The sequence below is a fragment of the Micromys minutus genome (genome assembly GCF_963924665.1).
Source record: "Micromys minutus genome assembly, chromosome: X".
NCBI classification, from domain to species: domain Eukaryota; kingdom Metazoa; phylum Chordata; class Mammalia; order Rodentia; family Muridae; genus Micromys; species Micromys minutus.
The window spans coordinates 25,382,851-25,403,369 of record NC_137970.1 but is presented as its reverse complement, the minus strand read 5'-3'; the positions used below and the strand labels follow the sequence as shown (position 1 = coordinate 25,403,369).

Below are 20,519 nucleotides of genomic sequence, written 5' to 3'. Positions count from 1 at the left end.
CTAGACTGGATGAGTTCTATTTCATGAAACCATTAGTTGGATCATTTACTTATTTTTTATTTGTTTTACAGTCTATTGACAAATGATAGTATTTAATATATATGAGTGTTCTATCTGTAGGCATACCTGCATGACAGAAGAGGCAACCATAGATGGCTATGGGCCACTCTGGAATTGCTGGGAATTGAAATTAGGATCTCTGGAAGAGCAGCCAGTGTTCATAATTGCTGAGCCATCTCTTGAGCAGAAATGGTAGTATAGACTCTCTTGTGCTGCCATCATCACCTCTCTAGTGCTGTCACTTTGGTGACTAATTGGTGAGTGTTTCATCTTTCAAATGAGAAGCCTAGCTCATGAGAATCCTAAAATGACCAGAAGAAAACCAGCCACAATTTATAAACCTATTGCAAATCTTCATTGCCCAATGTCCATTTTCCAAGACAAGTCACATGTCCAAGGCTACAATAATACATAAACATAAGAAAATTCTATCAGCAAAAGATCTGTATATAGGGAGAAATTTCTTATACAAGTTTTTGTTTCTTTTTGATATGTATATCCCTGGCTGTCCTGGAACTCTGTCCACCAGTGTATCCCCAAACTGACAGAAATCTGCCTCCCAAGTGCTGAGATTAAAGGTATGAACCATCATGCCAGTTTTTTATAAAATATCTGCCTCATTGTCTATTATACCATTGTCAAAGATAGATTTTCACCATCCTTTCTATATCTTGAGCTTTCAAGACAGGTTCTCACATTATTTTGTATGCACAATAGTCCATTTTTATATGTGCTCTAAAGAAAAACCAACAACATGTATAGTGTATGAACCAGAATTATTCATTTTAGCAAAATAGAATGAGAATAATGTCAAAAAATCTTGAGCCCCAGTATATTACCCCACACCACCCAAAACAAAAAAAATCTCCAACCATATGAGGCTTGGCAGAATTTTATAAGCAGCAGAACCTTGGTAACTTCTTCCACTGTCAGCTTTCCTGCAAAGGCTGTCAGCAACATTCTTAAGCTAAAGTGCCAATGACACTCCAGCTCTCTCCCCAGAGAATTCACACACGTCATCGCCTTGCATATTTTTATCTCATATTTCCTACATCAATGATTCTTCAATTTGATGTGGCTTGAGAAACGGTGGAAGGGAAAGTTTATGAACTCTCCCACATATGCAGACATCTGCCTAAGTCAGGCAAGGCCCACAGATCATCTTGTCAAATCTTAACTGTCTCCTTGTTTAATATTTCAACCAAGAACTTCAAAAGTACTGATTAATTGGAGAACCACACCGTTTCCAATATCTACTAAATATACTAGTATGACCTAACCACCGATTATTCCAAATAGCTCAGGTATACCTGAACTCTAATATAAATATGCATTCAAGTCGTATTTAATATCACTCTTAATGCCTTCAGATTCTCTAACTGCAGTCTCTAGTTAGAAGCATTTTCACAGGGAATAAAGCAAAACCAAGCATGGCAAGACTGGTCACTTTGTTTTAAATTCTAAACTTGTCCTGAGTTTGGCAGCTGCTTTAAATGGTCCATCTGGCCTTAGTTGGCCCAGATGGCTGAAAAGTAAGGGGGAAATGTACTTCTATAGAAATCAGAGCACCCTATTTAATAATGGATAAAGACAATTTCTTTGTATCATTGCTCCAGTGAGAGAGGTAGGGATTTGTTAGAGGCTCCTAAACACTGGGGTCGCCACACCTGTTCCCTTTCACTTCTACAGTCTTGATACTACAGTCACAACTGAAAATTCTAGACTCTTTTGGGAGTAGCTTCAAATTGCCCTGCTATAATCATAAACATAAAACAAAGGAGCATAATTATTTAACCTGCACTGGATATCAAGTGTGCCTGACATATCAGAGCTTTCCATCCAATTCACCCTGCTAGGTTCCTGTTGGTTGAAAAGGAAATAATCCACCCATTCTTTAGTCGGCCTGCTTGTCTTTCATGCTCAAAAAGTGTAGAACATTGTCAGTGGAACTATGTCTTAGAGCTTGACAAACCAACTGGATAGCTTCAAATAGGAAGGTACCTATGTTATTAAATTTTCCTGGTGTTTAGGGGAGAGGGTGAATATCTGAAAACTAAAACAAACAAACAAATAAAACTTAGTATCAAACATAGGCACACACAAACACACACACACACACACACACACACACACACACACACACACAAACACACACACACACACACCCTTCTCTTGGCAGAAAGTCAAGAAACCAACTTGAAACCAATAAACATAACTTTCTTACTTGAAATGTGTTTTAAATTTGTGAAACAATAAAAACTTTCCCACACTGTCTCTCTTACACTTAAAACAGTTACACTGTTTTATAAATGTTACCCAAATACAATCAGTGAGGAGTCTCATTGTCTGAAAAGACCTTCACCTCTTCCTTCCTTACCTACATTATGTGCTTCATAAACTCATATCAGGATCCTCTTTTACCTTCAGGCTATTTGCCTAGTACTGGTCTGTCTTCCTTTCTTTGCCCTCCTTTCCTTCACTTTCTATCACTGCCATTTAATATCTTAGACATCCTCCTTGATATGGCATTACATTTCACATTTTTGAATCATCAGCATTCCAACTGAATGCTTCTGCCCCACCAGATTATAAATCACTGAGGTTAATGACTGTTTTGCTTCTTTTGATATCTAGTATAATGCATGACCCAAAGAAAATATTTATCAGCATTAATCAAATAAGGAAACTGATGAATGAGTTGCCATTTAAATTATGTTAAGAATACCACTTGGTGATTTTTACTAGTATTTATTAATTTACTGACTCTTTACTAATCACCTACTAGAAAGCAGGTATTGTGCCATGTTTTAAATATATGAAAATGGGCCAAATCAATGAAGTTCTTGTTTTCCTAGGAATAAAGTCTAAAATTAAGAATGATTATTTCTAGGTATGACTGTATAGTTACAGAAAATTCTGTTTAGAATTTATCCTAAGGTGTTACATTACAGAGTCACTATTCACACTTGGGGAGGCAAGAGTTTTTCTACAAAGAACATTCATTTTCTATAAACAATCATGCCTACTACTCTAAATCAAGGACAACACTATTAAATATGCCAAAGTAGGTAGGGCAAATAAGAGGCCTGAACCCTACACAAAGAGCTATAGGCAACTAAGGAAAGTTGGTAACAGGAAAAAGAGTCTTCTCTGAGGAAGAGACCACCAATTGGTTATCTAACACCAAATGGTCAGCCCTGAAAACATGTAGCCAATTAACATCATACCTACTGAAAAGATTATGTTTAGAAATATATGTGCACATGCATGAATATATATTCATATAACAAAAAAATCAAGGTCATGGATTTGAAAGACAATAAGAAGGGATAGATTAAAGAATTCAGAGGGAGAAAAGGAAGGGAAAATGTATTTATATTATAATCACAAAAATAATGGAAAAATTAAAGGGTAAAAATAGTGAATTGGAGTAATAAAATTTTGTGATGGTGTGAGTGCTGTAGTATCCTTCCTATTTGCATAAAGACAGGAGAATATGTTTCACTCTCACGTTTATGATAGAAGAGACTCATATAATTTCCAAATGTCCTATTTTTGCTGAGCTGCTGAAATTACAAAAAGTTTCCAAGGATCATAAAGAAAAAATTCTTCTGAAAATCTACTCATGTGTCCTTGGTAGTTTGGGATTTATATGTAGACAATAGGTTCATTACAATATCCAACATAATGGGGTAACAGTAGAAAGGTTAATAGTTGGTTAATTTGTATATAGCAAGGCAAGAAAACTTGGGTTTGTTATGAACCAAAAAATGGTGAGTAAGAAAATTAAATGTGAGTCAATGGCAGCATGTCAGACAGTAGGGATGTATTTTTATATATGTGAATCCTAGGAACAAGAACGTGCATGTGATATACTGCTGGGGGTGGTGGATAAAAGAAGATGTCATGACATTGCAGAACAATTCACTGTTCTCCTGGAATGATGTAGTATGTGGTACCACTTAGAATATCTGAACGACTTGAATTCAAGTAAAGAATAGCAGTGCTTACAGCTTAGTTATTAAAAGTTACCTCTACCTAAAATACAACATTTAGTCATACAAAAGCATCTTCCCTTCCCTAGACCCTTATCTTTCACAGATGGTCAAATCAGCTACTGGAGTAGGTGAGGTTCAAACACTCCTGGATGAACTGTGTTTTCTACATTGCTACACATGTTTAAGATGAAGATGAAGGCTGAGCTAGAAGAATGGGAAGAAAAGGAATGTTTGAATGAGTTGTGGGAATGGTTTTGTTACAGATTTATCATTTTTTTAAAAAATTGATAGTGTAATGATTTTAATGTATAGGCCATATTTGCTTTACTTTTCTGTTAAATTATAAACTATATTGTATACATGTGTGTTTGTTTATGTGTGTGTGTGTGTGTGTGTGTGTGTTTCTGGGTAACGTGGCATGGCACATTGTGACCAACAATCTATGGATTTCTTGGATGTCTTCTATGGGCAAGGAAGACAACGCCAAATGAATGTGTTTGATGACAGTGACTGCAAAACAGCCAGATCATTGCATATTCAGATCCTATGAATCTTAACTTAGTCATAAGATAAACAATTAAAACCGCATGAATGTGCATACATGCAAACATATGCTTTGTATGTCATAAATATGATCATCCTTGATTTGTCTTAGTGCCACCCTGACTAATGTTGTTAATAATGAGACGTCTAAAACTTTTGGAACCTTCTGTTCCAATGCATGAATATATATTCATATAACAAAAATGAATATTCTAATATAATACACCATCTAAATGGATAGCCCTTTCTACTACAGTATGAATAGAAAAAAATAACAACTAGACAGAGTTTTGTGCTTACCATGTATAAACTGGAATAAACAATTTATACAGGTAGTGCTTCATCTTGTCCTCAATTAATATTTGAATAGGGCAACTAAAGATGTTCTTATTTTAGAAATAAACAAACAGACTTAGCTATGTGGGGAAGAATATTTGCCCCAGGATTGAAATCCAGGCCTGCCTAAATTTTACAGTGTATGTTTACACATGTGCTGTAAACTTTTCAGAGTCTGCTGAAATACTTTAGGAAAGGGGTGTGGTTCATGATATTAGAAAAGTCAAATATTATTATGGTACATGTCTTATTATTGCATTTCCCTTGTATTAAAATTTTAGCCATTGCATTCATGAAGTCTCTGCTATCCAAGCTTCATGAAATCCTTTGAACCTATGCTAATGCAAGCAATCCTAATGAAATTCAGTGGTTTACATGATAAATAAAGACATCAAAGTAGATATCAAGATTGTTGGGGGGAAACTAGTTTCAGGAGGAGTGGGGTGGCTGAAAGAGGATACTGGGGAGTTGACAATGGTTAAACTTTACTATGTGTACTCCAAATTTTCAAAATATAATAAAATCCTTTAGAATATTTTATGTAAAATTCCAATCTTATACTGTACACTGGGTATGTATTATGTTATACGTGATCTCATATAGGAAGGCGATGAGTATTCATTGCTTTGTTAATCAGCAGTGAGGACACATTAATCATCTAATTTTCAGCCACACATATTTCGGACAGTGAGGTTAACACAATGAGGATGACAAACTTGTTGCATACATGGTATACACATGTTTTTGATAACCATCCTGTCAATTTTCCTCCATTCACTCTATTCAAAATATTCAATATAGTCACATGTAAATGTATTTATCATCATTATATTTATATAAGCAGGAAAGAAACCCCTCAGTAACTAAGATGGAAAAATAAATGGCAATTGAGACATCAAGTTGGCTATTTCTAAGTTATGAGAGATTAATCATGGTGTAAGGATAGGAATTAGTGATAGTGTGTGTACCTAAAGTATGTAATAATGACTATGTTTAGTTGCCACTTCAGAAATGATATATCCATAATAGATTTTTAAGGCTATGAGAAATGATATATAATAAAATGACACAAAATTTGGACTTAAATTCTCTATGCATATGAATAAGGAGGTTTGTCCACAAATGTAAACAGAATTGAAGCTAAATAACATACATTAATTTCTTATGTACTGGACAGTTAATATTAATACTGCTTCTGTCTTTCAATAAGCATGTAAAGTCTACATGCATAATCAGTACAGAATGTAAAAGTAGGCCCTGGAGCATCGGACTATTAACAACAGGACCATCTGTTCAGGAACTGTAGTGTTTATAAATAAATGGATATTTATCTATATGTATAGGTAAGTATATGGTCAGGAGTTTTCATTTTTCATGATTTGTGCTTTAATCCCACTTCAGAATCCCTCCATCATGCATATGAGACACATCTCTTCACAGATGGTTGAACATGTTTAATAATAGCCAAAAATGTAGCAGGAGAAGTCTATTTGTAGCAAAAGATTAACCACTACGTGTTCCAAACAAAGTATAAAATTATTTTAAATCATACACTCTTGGTTTATCTATCTGAGCCCTCATTGTCTCTATAGAAGAATATCATTGATTGGTGACCATTTACTTAATAATAATTTTCCCTGCTGATAGAGAATCATAATAGCTCCATTGAATGAATAACACATTTATAAAACTAAAAATCTCATTTTGCAAATAAGTGGTTATTCTTTTCATCGCAATGGGCAGATAAAAGGCAAATGTCTTACGTTTTGACATTATCTGCTCACAACTTGTCACCAACACTTAGCTGTCCATTATAGTGTCAAACCTGTTTTTGCATCCTACAGTTTAATGGTGTGCAATGATAGTGGTAAGTAATAGCTAGAGAGAAATAAGCAAATGAACCTGTTTGGCATGAGGGCATCAAGTAGATTAGAATTTCTATTAACTAAAATGGAACCATGATTATGTAGTTGAAAAAGTCATTGAGTATTTATGACATCTGTATTTTCGTAGGAATATGACACAAGGGCATTATTCTATTTATCATTCCATAAAATGTTTCAAAAGATGTAGGAGGTAGGCCACTTGCTTACATTTCAATATAAAATCTTGCATCTATCTTCAGAATTATGAGACTTAATTAAGTTGCACAATTATTTTTCTGGTATTTATTTCACCTATATTACAAGCCCAAGCCTCAACTATATTGTGGTCTTATGTAACAAACAGCAGAGCTAACATGGAGCATACTCTAATACTTCTCATCACATTAAATGCAACACAACCGAACTTAAGCTCAAGCCAAAAATGATAAAGGATTACATCCCAAATATTTCATGAAACGGGATTTTGGAGAGAGCATTCAGTCACCATGAAACTGAGTTTTCATCAAACTTAGTATTCATCAAAAATGAATGCTAATTTGAACTGATACTCTCAAAAAACTGAAGCCAATGGCACAATGTAATCATCAAAAGGAGAAAACACATATATACAATTTTAGGGAGCTGGGGCTCCTAAAGAAGGACGTTTTTATTATCTAAGCAGTATTTGCTCCAGCATAAGCATATATATATGTATGTATATCACTTTGAAGATCTATTATCAGAGCCTTGATACTCTCAAACTCAGCATTTTTTTCTTACAAATTTATTTTAAAAAACAGAGATACATGTGCATATTTAAAGGAATTTTGGCATAAAACTATATAAATAATGTATCTCTTTTTTAATAAAGTTGTAAAAAAAACTATATGAATATATTTTTGTCAGCACTTGATTTTTTTTAAAGGTTTGGTAGTATGCATTGAAATCTTACTAGTTGCAATAAGCATAAAGTACATGTAAAACAAAATGTAACATGGAAATAGTCAAAGTTTAATTGGTGTGTATGGATTAAACATAATGATTTTTAAATAACAAAAATTGCTATAAGGCTATCTTCTTAGCTCTTGAGTTATTAATGATGTAAGTTCTATGTGTACCCCACTCTGAGCGGGTGCTATATACTTATTGCATTTTTTTTTTTTTCTAAGAAGGGCTGAGGTTTCCACTTTTGGCCTTTCTTTTTTTTTGAGCTTCATATGGTCTGTGCAAACTCAGCATTTTATTTTCTTAATGGACTCATCTTTCGAACAGCATAGTGGAATGGCAACATTTCTGCTCTCACAGAATTTTGTTTTCCACTAGATCTTTGGAGAGCCTGTCCAGCCAAATGAGGCTATTTCTTACCTTTGGCAGAGATGCCCTGGAACCTGAACTCTGGGTAGTCATTGTCAGGACGGTTGTGATGCCAAGGGCAACCCTGGCAGGAGCTGCATCCATGTTTATCCAAAAGGACACCCAGGACAAAATGACTATCAACAGGCTGGGGATGTACATCTGGATCAAATAATAACCCATCTGGCGTTCCAGGTGAAACTTGACCTCAATGCAGGTAAACTTGCCTAGAAGCAGAAAAGGATCATTTGACATCTTATTGAACTCATTTCCCCCATTCTACTATTATATTTTCTTTTCAAAAGTAAAGAACATTGCACACAGTTTGGAAGGACTTTAGACAAATTCTCACCCTACATAATCAATTCCAACTTTTTGAATTCTTCTAGTAATGAAAATGATAGTGTAAGCATGAGAGGGTTAAAGAACCTTAATACTTAAATCATATGATTCATCTGTCACATATTTTTCTACATAGGTCTCTATCATTTTAAGACTGACCAAAATGTTTGTGTTATATGTAATATATACATTATGTGCAACCATTAATATATACTTTGTTCTGTATAACATATAATCTACCATGGAATACAAAACACAAAACAATTATAACCAAGAGAGACAGAGAGACAGAGAGAGACAGTGAGAGAGAAAGACAGAGAGACAAAGAGAGACAGAGAGACAGAGTGACACACAGACAGAAATAGAGAGAGAGAGTCAAATTCAGAGACAGAGACAGCATGTTTGTGTTGGAGTCCATGTATGTTCATGTATATAAAAGACAGAGGACAGTCTCAAGTCTCAAGTGTTCAAATGCAGTCTCTTGGCTGGCAACCTGTGTCTCCCACTCCAGTGCATATGCTATAAGCACATGTCACCATATCCTGGCTCCTTGGGACTAAACTCAGGTTTACACACATGCATGACAAACACTTTACTGACTAAACTATCTCCCTATCCACTCAATATTTTCTAAGAAGCAATAAGAATATTCTGAGTGTTTGAATAGTTGTATGTCTCTGTTTTCTTGATGGTGAAACCAACAGGTACAGAGATAGGTGTACATTTTGTTCCTTGTCAAAACTTTCTAGCTTTGGAATAATTGCTTGAAGAACCTTAGAGTATTCATTCCTAGAAATTCTCCATCTATCAATAAAAGAGTACATAGGAAGGTACTACAACTTTTAACATCATTATTAAGAAGTAGATGTTTTTGACTCTTTCCTCATTTTTCTCTCCTCTATTAACTTTGAGTTAGATGCTGGAAAGTCATTTGGACTATTTCCTACAAAAATGGAAGACTGGGTTGAAGTCTTAGAAGGATACCTTGGAATCAGGCTTTAGTTACTTTGTAATAAGCCACTGTTTGTTGCTGTGGAATGTTCTACTCACAGGGGACCCAAAGCAGTTTGTGATGACTGTTTCTCTACAACCACACTTCATGTTATAGAAAGATCAGAGCATTTGGAATAAATGACATTGGCTTTCCTGGTCAGGTACAATCTTCCAGGGAACAATAGATGCCCACTTGTTGCCACTACCTCAACCTTGCCCCCCTTTGCCTTTAGATCCACCTGACTCCTCTCTAGATGATGCTCACTGAGACTGGTATTGCTCTCCAGGACTGCAGAGCACATCTCTATTTCTGGGTTTCCACTGACCTATACCATTATCACTTTCTTCAATTAAGGCCAGGGATGCAAATTGACCTTAGGACACAATTTGAAGAGTGAATGCAAGGAACTGTCAAGGTTTTGTTTTCTGCACACCTAATGAGGTCTTGAACACCTTTCCTTGGACTCATTCGACAGCAGGCTCTCAGTAAGAGAAGAGCAAACATTCCTAATTTTTCTTACTTTGAGGGAGATTATTTGCTGCACCCACAGTTGAGAGTTCTTCTAAGTTCAATTCGCTTCATACATGTGCAACAATTAAGATAATATGGTAGCTGATATCACATGCAAATGGAGACAGCGGGTTTAGCAGGTGAAAGGAAACCTTACCAGTGTTGTAATGCTTTGTGCAATAGCCGAGCTCTTTCTCTTCTTTCAAAATGAACTGGGGCAGGGTGAGTCCTTCAGCAACTTGTACTGGGCCATCACTTAACCACTCAAATATCAGGTCATTCATGGTGTACCCAACTAGGAGAAAGAAGTAGTAACAACCAATGTATCTTTCCTAGGAAACTCCGATATATAAGGACAGAAGCGCACAATCATTTTAGGCACAATCTTAATAAGGGCTGCTCTACAGTCATCATAACTATGTGTCATCAGGTGCAGAGAAACTGAACACAGCAAGGTACTGGTTGATTAATTTTTGTGTGTATAATGGGAGAAAGGAATCTATAGAATCTTTTATCTCCCGCCTCTATTCACCAACTCTCTCTGAAGAACAAACAAGTAAACAAGTACAAAAACCCTTTGAAGATTTTCTTCACTTGAAAGAGCTGTTTCTGTGGCAGTTCAATAAGACAATCCAATTTATGGCGCTCTCTTCGTATTTCAAATGAAACCACTTCTTTTGAAATGTTTGATGAGAATGAAGTTCATTGTAGGTCTGGCTGCAAGTTTTACCATTGCCCATTTGGCCCATTTGGAGGGTTAGCTTTACTTGTAAGAGACTTTTGTTAATTACTAAGAGTAAATTCTCAGTCATTTTAGCAACTGTGAAGGGCTATGGGCAAGTCATTTAAGAGGATCTTGTACAATATGTAAGCAGAGAGCAATGAATGATACAGGAGCGGGGGTTGTAACACAGTTGATGCAGTTCTTTCCTAACATGGATAAGGTCCTACTTTCAATCCCCTGCACCACATAAAATAACAAGTGGTGGCACATGCCTGTAGACCCAGAACTTGAGAAATGAAGGATGGATGATCAAATGTTCCTGATCATCCTTGACTACATAGCCAGACAGGGGTACATAAAACGATATTTCAAAACAAAAACAAACCCCACAAAAACAGTTATATATTCCAATGCATTGCTAAATTGCCCCACTCATTATTCACACAAAGTACATCAGGTTCCTTATTTTGTAATGCCCTATTGGTATATTACTAGAATCATAGAAATCATAAGAAGTAGGTTAGCTAATGGTTCAGTAAACCAAAGTTAGCTCTTTCTCTCCAAGAGCCTGCTCAAGTGGGTTATTCTTTGTCAATTCCCCTGCGTATTTCTGCATCATCTTAGAAATAGACAGCTAGTCCTATTTTCACTCATTATTTCTGGGCCCTCCTGGTTTTTGTGTTTTACTTTGTTTAATATTTGAACTATGGAAATCAGACTGATAAGGACAAATAATATTCTCTGAAGAGTGATTTGCCTAATACTATAGTGTATTTATTAAGTTTATAAATTCTTATTCTTGCTTACTACACACCAACCCTACATAGAAATCAATGGCAAATTTATTTGGTGTCTAGCTTCTTTGGAACACCTTAAAGGCAAAAAATGAAACTGTAGAAAGCTTCAAAGTTGAAAGCTTCAAAGTTGAATGTGGGTCATGTCCAAATATTGATTGTTCACAAAAGCAATGAATAGCCAATCTCTTCTGCTAATTTGTACAAATATATCCTAACTACCTGCAACAAATGGATAAAGGGATAAGTCAAATCTACAATTAAAGATTTTATGCCTTAGAAGAATCTCTGTTGGTGGAAAATCTGGGTCCTGCTTTACAGAGAAAATACAGTGATAGGGCAGAGGTTAGGGGGCTATAGAGAAGTAGAGTAAACACGTGTAAAAAGTTTTTTCTCAACTTTTTAAAGAGATATGACAACATGGAATAAATAAATACATATAACATGTAAATAAAAAGTCTCCTTCACCCCCCCCCCCCATCACCCTCACTGGAGTCCCTGTGCTCAGTCTGGTAGTTAGCTGCAAGCCTTCTCAGCTACCTGAGTCTGGCAGAGCCCCTGAAGAGGCACCCATATCTGGTTTCTGCTGTGGCCTCATGGGAAGAACCAACCAAATCCTCCACAGTTCCCATGGACTAGAACACAAACCACTGAGAGGTCCATGGCTCCAGTTCCATATGCAGCAGAGGATAGCAGTGTCTGGCATCAATGTGAGAAGAGGTCTTTGGTCCAAGGAGGGCACATTTTCTCAGTGTAGGGGAATGCCTAGGCACTGAGGTGGAGAGGATGATATTGGAAACAATTGTAGGGGGAATGGGAGTGGACAGTGGAAAGGGGATAGCATTTCAAATAAAAATTCAGAGAGTATCTACTAATTTTTTTTAAGTCTCATTTTATCTCTGACAATATCTGAAAACAGAATATGATTACTATTTTCTTTATCTTTATAAGAAGTTTCAAGGGACATAGGTATTTCACTGTTTCTTTTTTTAAAAAAAATATTCCATGAGTCTTTTTACACTCATTATTTTTCTAAACCAAGAAGTTAATATAATTTTTTGCCCCTTGTCTCATTAAATCTCTTAAAAATCTGTAAGTCAGTAGCACTTACTATTTTTTTTTTCTTTTTGGATTCTGTAAACAGAGAAACTGACAAGAGCAAGCCAGAGGAAATTTCATGTCTCTTAATGGAAAATCCCAGTACCTTGAAGGCACAAGTAACTTATGGCACATGTCAAAGATTTTGGTGGCAGCAGAGTCAGAGAATAAAGGGGACAAAGTAGATGACATTTCCCTATTTTTTTCATCATTTCCTAGTGTATCATTTGCCTATCTAAGGAAGATGCCAACTCTTATTCTTTGTCAACTTATGCCCTTTAATTGTTCATTCATGTATTGCTGAGGATCAAATCCAGAGCCTTGAGCATTTTAGGCAATTACACTCCTGCTGAGCTTCTGCCTTAGTGCCTCTCCTTTTTGAATCCACATATGGATACGGGCTTTTTTTGGTTGTTCTCAAAGCAATCATCACTTTTTTCCAGTATCCTTTCGGATACCTTGGTCTCTATGAATATTACAGAAAGAAATACAGTTTTCTGATTATGTAGTGATTCTTTGTAAAGGAGAGATGGATAATAAACATAATTATACAAGGAAAATTTATTTTTATTAAAAAATCTTGCTAAATCAAAGTTGGAAGGGTTTTTTGAGGAAGGAAAATTTCTTTAACAATAAATAAATAAATAAATAAATAAATAGATATGTAGATAGATAGAAAGATAGATAGATAGATAATATAGCCTTGAGGTATTGATAATGAACTTCTCCTATTAAATACCGATCCTCCAATAGACCTTCAATGTTGGTGAGCTTTACAAGTATTTATTCCTAATAGACAAACTAAGAAGCAAGTCAGTGGTTAGAACAAACAAGTGGTAAATGAACAGTGATGACTTACAACTCTCCAGCTGCATTGTACAGGTCTGGACATCCATTGGAAAGTTCTTCAGGTCCATGGGACAGGATAAAGTCAACGTGAGTCTTAACAAAAAAGAATGTTAACCCTACTTTAAAATCTGTGAAATATAATTCTTGAGAAACAAAAAGTCCATTTAGCACTAGCAAAATATATTGATTCAGATATTGAAATCTAAGCTCTCGGGTCAACATTGTTTTAATGAAGAATATTCATTGGTAACTTTATGACATATTTTGATATTTCATTATAAGCCATTGCTTTCTAATTTCCAACCTCCAGATTCTGAATATTTCTTAACTTTCAGATTTGGTCTCTCTCTAACAATAATGCTACTCCCAAGTAAAAATGTCATAATATGAACAACGGGCTCTCAACCCCAATAATGATAAAAAAGAGCTAATGTTTGGAATGTTTTAGTTGCATAACACACACACACACACACACACACACACACACACACACACCATAATGAGAAGAAATAATTGTTCTTCTTCCATCAACTGGGCAGATACTTGGCTTCACAGACTTTTAATTTACAAGTGCATATGGATGAATTAGCAATATATACAGCATTCACTATAGGATTTCCACAGTTATAGAATAAGTAAGCCTTGAATAAGAAAACAAAAACACTTCAAGATAGTGGGTTGCACAGTCTTTTTCTCTCTGCACCCACTGGAGAAAATTCCAACACCTTCCCCTGTGGGACGTTCCAACCAACTCGACCTCTTAAATCAGGATATTCAATGAGCTACCATCTCCTTCTTATCATTTTCATTTTGATTTCTCCTGTGAATGCTGAATGCCTCTTACTCTGAAATTTGTTGTACTTAAAAGATTCAAAAAAATCAATTAGAATTGAAAATCAGCAGAGTTAAATTTTCTTCTTGATACTGCCTATAATTCCACTCTACCCAAAGAAAGATATTAAAATTTGCTAAACACTTGTTTCTCACTGACCAAGTTAGGAAGTAGGATATATGATGTTTATGACTATTTGACTCTAATTCTAGAAGTAAACAGCTCCACGTTTTATATCATAATTATCTTTCATATTCAAAAATATGTGTGGCTTTCATATTATTACCCCAGTCTCCCTTCCCTTTATGCTCCTTCTCAACTCCCCTCCTAATTTGCTTCTCTTTATTTCCTATGGTTCTCTTTGTAGTGTATTCAAGCACTAAGGAATTGCAGCACACACTTGAAAGGAAGGAAAGATTTGAGATTTGAAGTGAGAATAGGGAGTCCATGTGGAAAGTTGTCAAATGCATTAAAATACAGCAGTGAGAGGACAAGCATGTCATAAAGCAACATTTCTAGTGAAATATATTCAGTCTTGAAAACAAATGCATCCTGTGTTAGAAGTAGATGTTTCTAGTTATTGAAAACATTTGTAGGGTTTTTTGTTTTGTTTTTGTTCATTATTTATTCTGTGATGTCTTGTGTTGAAAAGTATAGGCTGCTTTAAAATATTCATACAATCCATTATCAGCCTACTCAGCTTCAGGAATTGAAAACATGTCTTTTCATAGTAAGAGCTGAAAAATAAAATTAGAAAATTTTATTTTCTTCAATATTTTTTAATTATAATTTCATCAAATCCAGTGTTGTATTTCATTACAGAATGAATAAGGTGTCTTTTGAAAGGCATCTCTAGACTCTAAACACCAAGATTGCAGAGCAAAGGTGGCTTGGAGTTGTAAACATCTGGCTTAAAATATAATCTTTCCATGTAAAAAGAATATTTACTAACTTTTGAGTTAATTTAAAGATATAAATATATAGTTATTTACAGATTTTCAAATGTAAAGTCTTGTTTTGAAAAACCATCATGTTTACTCCTTACACACCAAGAAAACTTTGACTAATTCCAGGTTACGTCCTGTTTTACATGTACTTTATGCTCATTGTAATTAGTAAGACCTTAATGCACACTAGCAAACCTTAAAAAAAAAAGCCAAGCATTGACAGAAATGTATTCGTATACTTTTATGCAAAAAGGCTTAAAATTTGTACATGTATCTTTGTTTTTTTAAAATAAAGTTGTTCAATAAAAAAAGAAAATGCAGTTTTCTTAATATCACTATCACAAATTGTTCAAAGTAAGAACAATGAAGATAAGAAAAAATAAAATCTCTAGCTAGTACATAAACAAATAAATAGCTGATTTCAAAACACGGAGTAGTGGTGACTCAAAACAATTCATGGACTTAAAATAAATAGATTTTCTTTTCTATTTTCAAAGTACAATATATTCATCATACAAAAATAGGTTTGGCTCTGACTTTTTTCCTGTGAATGTTGCTATAGACAAATATAAGTGTTAAGTAGGCAAAAGAAGGAGATTTATGTAAGATTTGTTGTCAATATTTTGAATTTAACAAATAATGTTTTATACATTTCAAATTTTCTGAGAGTAAATTCCAAATGTTCTCACCACAAAAATAAACATTTGCGGTGATGAATAAATTAATGAAAACCATTTAATTACTCTATATTTTATTAGTAAACCTGATATCACTTTTGTCCCACAATTATATATAAATATACATATATACACATATACACATAGACATACACACATATACACATATACACACATACACACCATACACATATACACATAAACACATACATACATATCTGCATATATACATGTATAAATATATACATGTATACATATATACATAATACATATTTATATACGTATATACTTATACATGTACACAAAATACACATATTCATATATACATATATACATAATATTCATATATACCCATATTCATATATACATATATACATAATATACACATATAAACATATACAAATAAATACACATATACACATATGCACATATGCACATATATACACATATATACATATGCACATGTGCACAAATATATATATACATATATGTTCAATTTGAAAAGAAAAAACTAAAATGTTTTGCATATAATATTAATAATAATAATCAAATTTTGTAGATCATTACAGTGAGTTAACACCAGAAAATATGGAAAGATCATTAGAATGTTGAAAGCTATCACCTTTTTTTTTCTTTTTTTAAATTGAACTTTGGCTCAAAAACATAGATAAATGTAAATATTTTAAAAGCATTTTTGCAAACATTTTCTTAAGAATTTGATAAAGTCATTGATTCTGATAGCTGAGTAGTACTCTATTGTGTAAATATACCACAATTTTTGTATTCATTCATCTACTGAAGGACATCTGGGTTCTTTCCAGGTTCTGGCTATTATAAATAGGGCTACTATGAACATTGTGGTGCTTGTGTCTTTGTTGTATGTTGGAGCATCTCTGGGGTATATGCCCAGAAGTAAAATAACTGGGTCTTCAGGTAGTACTATGTACAATTTTCTGAGGAACAGCGAGACTGATTTCCAGAATGGTTGTACCAGTTTACAACCCCACCAACAGTGGAGAAGTGTTCCCCTTTCTCTGCATCCTTGCCAGCATCTGCTGTCATCTGAATTTTTGATTTTAGCCATTCTGACTGGTGTGAGGTGGAATCTCACGGTTGTTTTGATTTGCATTTCCCTGATGGCTAAGGATGTGGAGCACTTCCTTAGATGTTTCTCAACCATTCGATATTCCTCAATTGAGAAATTTTTGTTTGAGTCTATACCCCATTTTTAACAGGGTTGTTTGATTCTCTGGTGTCTAACTTCTAACGTTCTTTGTATACCTTGGAAATTAGGCCTCTATCAGATGTGGGGTTGGTAAAGATCTTTTTCAAATCTGTTGGCTGAAGTTTTCTTTTTTTGACAGTGTCCTTAGCCTTACAGAAACTTTGCAATCTCAATAAGTCACATATGTCGAGTTTTGACCTTAGTGCAAAAGCCATTGTTGTTCTGTTCAAAAAAATTTCTCCTGTGCCTATGTGTTCTAAGGTTTTCCCTAATTGCTCTTCTAATAGTTTCAGTGTACCTGGTTTAATGTGGAGATCTTTGATGCACTTGCACTTGAGCTTTGTAAAAGGAGATAAGAAAGGGTCTATTTTCATTTTTCTGCATGCTGAGTGCCAGTTGTACTAACACAATTTGTTGAAGAAGCTGTCATTTTTCCATTGAATTTTTTCAGATTTTTTGTCAAAATCAAGTGACCATATATTTGAGGCCTCATTTCTGGATCTTCTATTTTATTCCATTGATCCACATGCCTATCTCTGTACTATTATCATGCAGTTTTTAACTCATTTGCCTTGTAATATAGCTTGAGGTCAGGGATAGTGATTCCCGCAGATGTTTGCTTATTGTTGAGGATGGATTTCGCTATTCTAGGTATTTTGTATACTATTATTTCATCTGCAAATAGTGATATTTTGATTTCTTCCTTTCTTGTTTGTATCCCTTTGATTTCCTTTTGCTGTCTAATTGCTCCAGCCAGGACTTCCAGTACTATGTTGAAAAGGTAGGGCGAGAGTGGGCAGCCTTGTTTAGTCCCTGATTTTAGTGTGATTGCTTCAAGTTTACCACCTTTAAGTTTGGTGTTGGCTGTTGGTTTGCTGTATATTGCTTTTATTATGTTTAAGTATGGGCCTTGGATTCCTGTTCCTTCCAGGACTTTTAGCATGAAAGGGTGTTGAATTTTGTCAAATGCTTTCTCAGCATCTAGTAAGATGACCATGTGGTTTTTTCTTTGAGTTTGTTTATATGGTGGATTACATTGATGGATTTCCATGTTACACCATCCCTGAATGCCAGGAATGAAGCCTACTTGGTCATGGTGAATGATCATTTCGATGTGTTCTTGGATTAGGTTTTGCAAGGATTTTGTTGAGTGTTTTTGCATTAATGTTCATAAATCAGATTGGTCTGAAGTTCTCTTTCCTTGTAGGGTCTTTGTGTGGTTTAGGGAACAAAGGACCTCGAAAAATGAGTTAGGTAGTGTTCCATCTGACTCTATTTTGTGGAATATTGTGGAGATTATTGGTATTAGGTCATCAGTAAATGTCTGATAGAATTCTGCACTGAACCCATCTGGACCTGTTTTTTTTTTTTTTTTTTTTTTTTTTTTTTTTTTTTTTTTTTTTTGGTTGGGATGCTTTTGATGACTACTTGTATTTCTTTAGGTGTTATGGGATTATTTAGATCGTTTACCTGGCCCTGTTTAACTTTACTATCTGGAATCTGTCTAGAAATTCATCCATTTCCTCCAGATTTTCCATCTTTGTTGAGTATATGCTTTTGTAGTAGGATCTGATGCTTTGTCTATGTTTTCAATGTTGTTTTTGGCCCCCGAGATTCTCTCTTTCATCTCTTGTAGTCTGATGGAGATGCTTGCATCTGTGACTCATGATTCCTTTTTTTAGGATTTCTACCTCCAGGGTTGTCTCTTTTAGTGTTTTCTTTATTGTTTCCATTTCTATTTTAAATTACTTTTTCAATTCTTTCATCTCTTTGCTTTTATTTTCTTCTAGTTCTTTGAGTGTTTTTATTGTTTCCCTTTAAATCTTCTATTTCTTTATGCTTTTCATCCTGTTCTTTTTTATGGATCTCTATCATCATTTTGAGGTATGATTTCAGGTCTGAGTCTTCTTTTTCTGGAGTATTTGGCATTCTGCTGTTTGCTGTGATGCAGAGCTGGGTTCTGGTGTTGCCAGGTTGTCTTGGTTTCCATTGGGTAAGTTCTTCTGCTTTCCTCTTGCCATCTTGTTATCTGTGATTGATTCCTGTCTCTCCCGTGTACCTTCCTGTGTCCCTGGATCTCTGCTGTTCCTGGTGGCAAATGGCCTGAGTGCTTGGTCCTCAAGCACAGGCCCTCCGGGTGCAAACCAAGTCCCTAAAGCAGAGTTTCTGTTCCCCTGAACCAATGGGGAAGGCTCTTTCTGTGTGCTCGGCCCAGACCTCTCTGTGCCCTGGCTACTCGCAGTGCAGTCTCACCAGGACTGCACCCCTGGATCTCTGCTGTTCCCAGTGGCACATGGCTTGCTTTCCCTTTGACAATTAAAATAAAATAATAAAGAAAGTGGATATATCTAAAGACTACACAGTTGCTATTGTGACAACTCAATTATGCTATTCATCATCATAATGCTTTCTTCACTGGATTCTTTTATGGATTGTAGAGTCTTTGTCCCTGTGCACACATTGGTGGCACCTCTGACCTATTCCTTATGGAACTTTTCTGAGTTCCAGGCAACTCTACCTGTGAGAAGAGAATAAATACACAGAGAAGGCACACAGATGCTTGCTCAGCTTTCTTACTCTCACTAAAGATCTATGGCCTCTGAGAAATTTGTTTCTTTTCTTGTACAAACAGGACCAGGTTCTTCTTTAGATATGTGTGTGTGTTACCAGTAGGGACATTATTGGTAATGCTTTAGGAGATGTGTTCATTAATAAACATCAAAAGAAGCAGGAAGGTAGTCCTCAAATCATTGGCTTTAGGTATAACGGTCCTAGTATTTCAGGGTATGGAGAAAAGAAAGAATTTGGTATGTTATAAACACTGCCTGCTAATGTCTAATTTATGTTTCAAAAATGTTTGGAAGACTACTCAAATTTTAAATCAAGTATTTAACTCTGAAATACACCAAATTTATGATATTTTGTTATTTATTTATTTTTTTACAACAAACTCATTTAGGGCATTTTTTGAATATTGGTACAAAATAATATAGAGGGAATTTTTATTATTTAAGTTACCTTTAATCTTTTCCATAAAAATGAGGTGATAGCTACTTTTGGAGAGTCTGATCAGCAAAGAAAACAGAGATTGTTCTTGGGTGATATGAATGTTACTAATCTGGATTAGAATGTTTATCAGTAAAGTAGATGTAAATCTAAAAGTCACCAAACTGCGATTTTAGGTTTCTGGCATTTTACTCTGTTCAATATATATGCCAAAGGAAAAGGGGTGGTGATAAAGAAGAAGCCAACTTTAGGACTCCAGATGCATGTTAAACCAGACATCATAAATTTTGGGCTCTGCAATTCATGCAGGACCAATTAGATTTTACAGTCTCTTCCTGTTTGCTTGTCCAACAACATGATTTAACA

The 20,519-nt window shown here is 34.9% G+C and overlaps 1 protein-coding gene across 2 annotated transcripts in view; it reads right to left on the bottom strand.

Moving 5' to 3' along the window:
- The window catches only part of GLRA2 (glycine receptor alpha 2), a gene marked incomplete at both ends in the record, with an annotated part of 210,829 nt that overhangs the window by 113,722 nt on the left and 76,588 nt on the right, over window positions 1-20,519 (bottom strand). For both annotated transcript variants that reach the window (XM_080909613.1, XM_080909612.1), the window contains 3 exons: window positions 8,168-8,382; window positions 10,159-10,296; window positions 13,477-13,559. In XM_080909613.1, coding sequence (XP_080765739.1) covers window positions 8,168-8,382; window positions 10,159-10,296; window positions 13,477-13,559 — 436 coding nt within the window. The remainder of the gene's footprint in view (window positions 1-8,167; window positions 8,383-10,158; window positions 10,297-13,476; window positions 13,560-20,519) is intronic.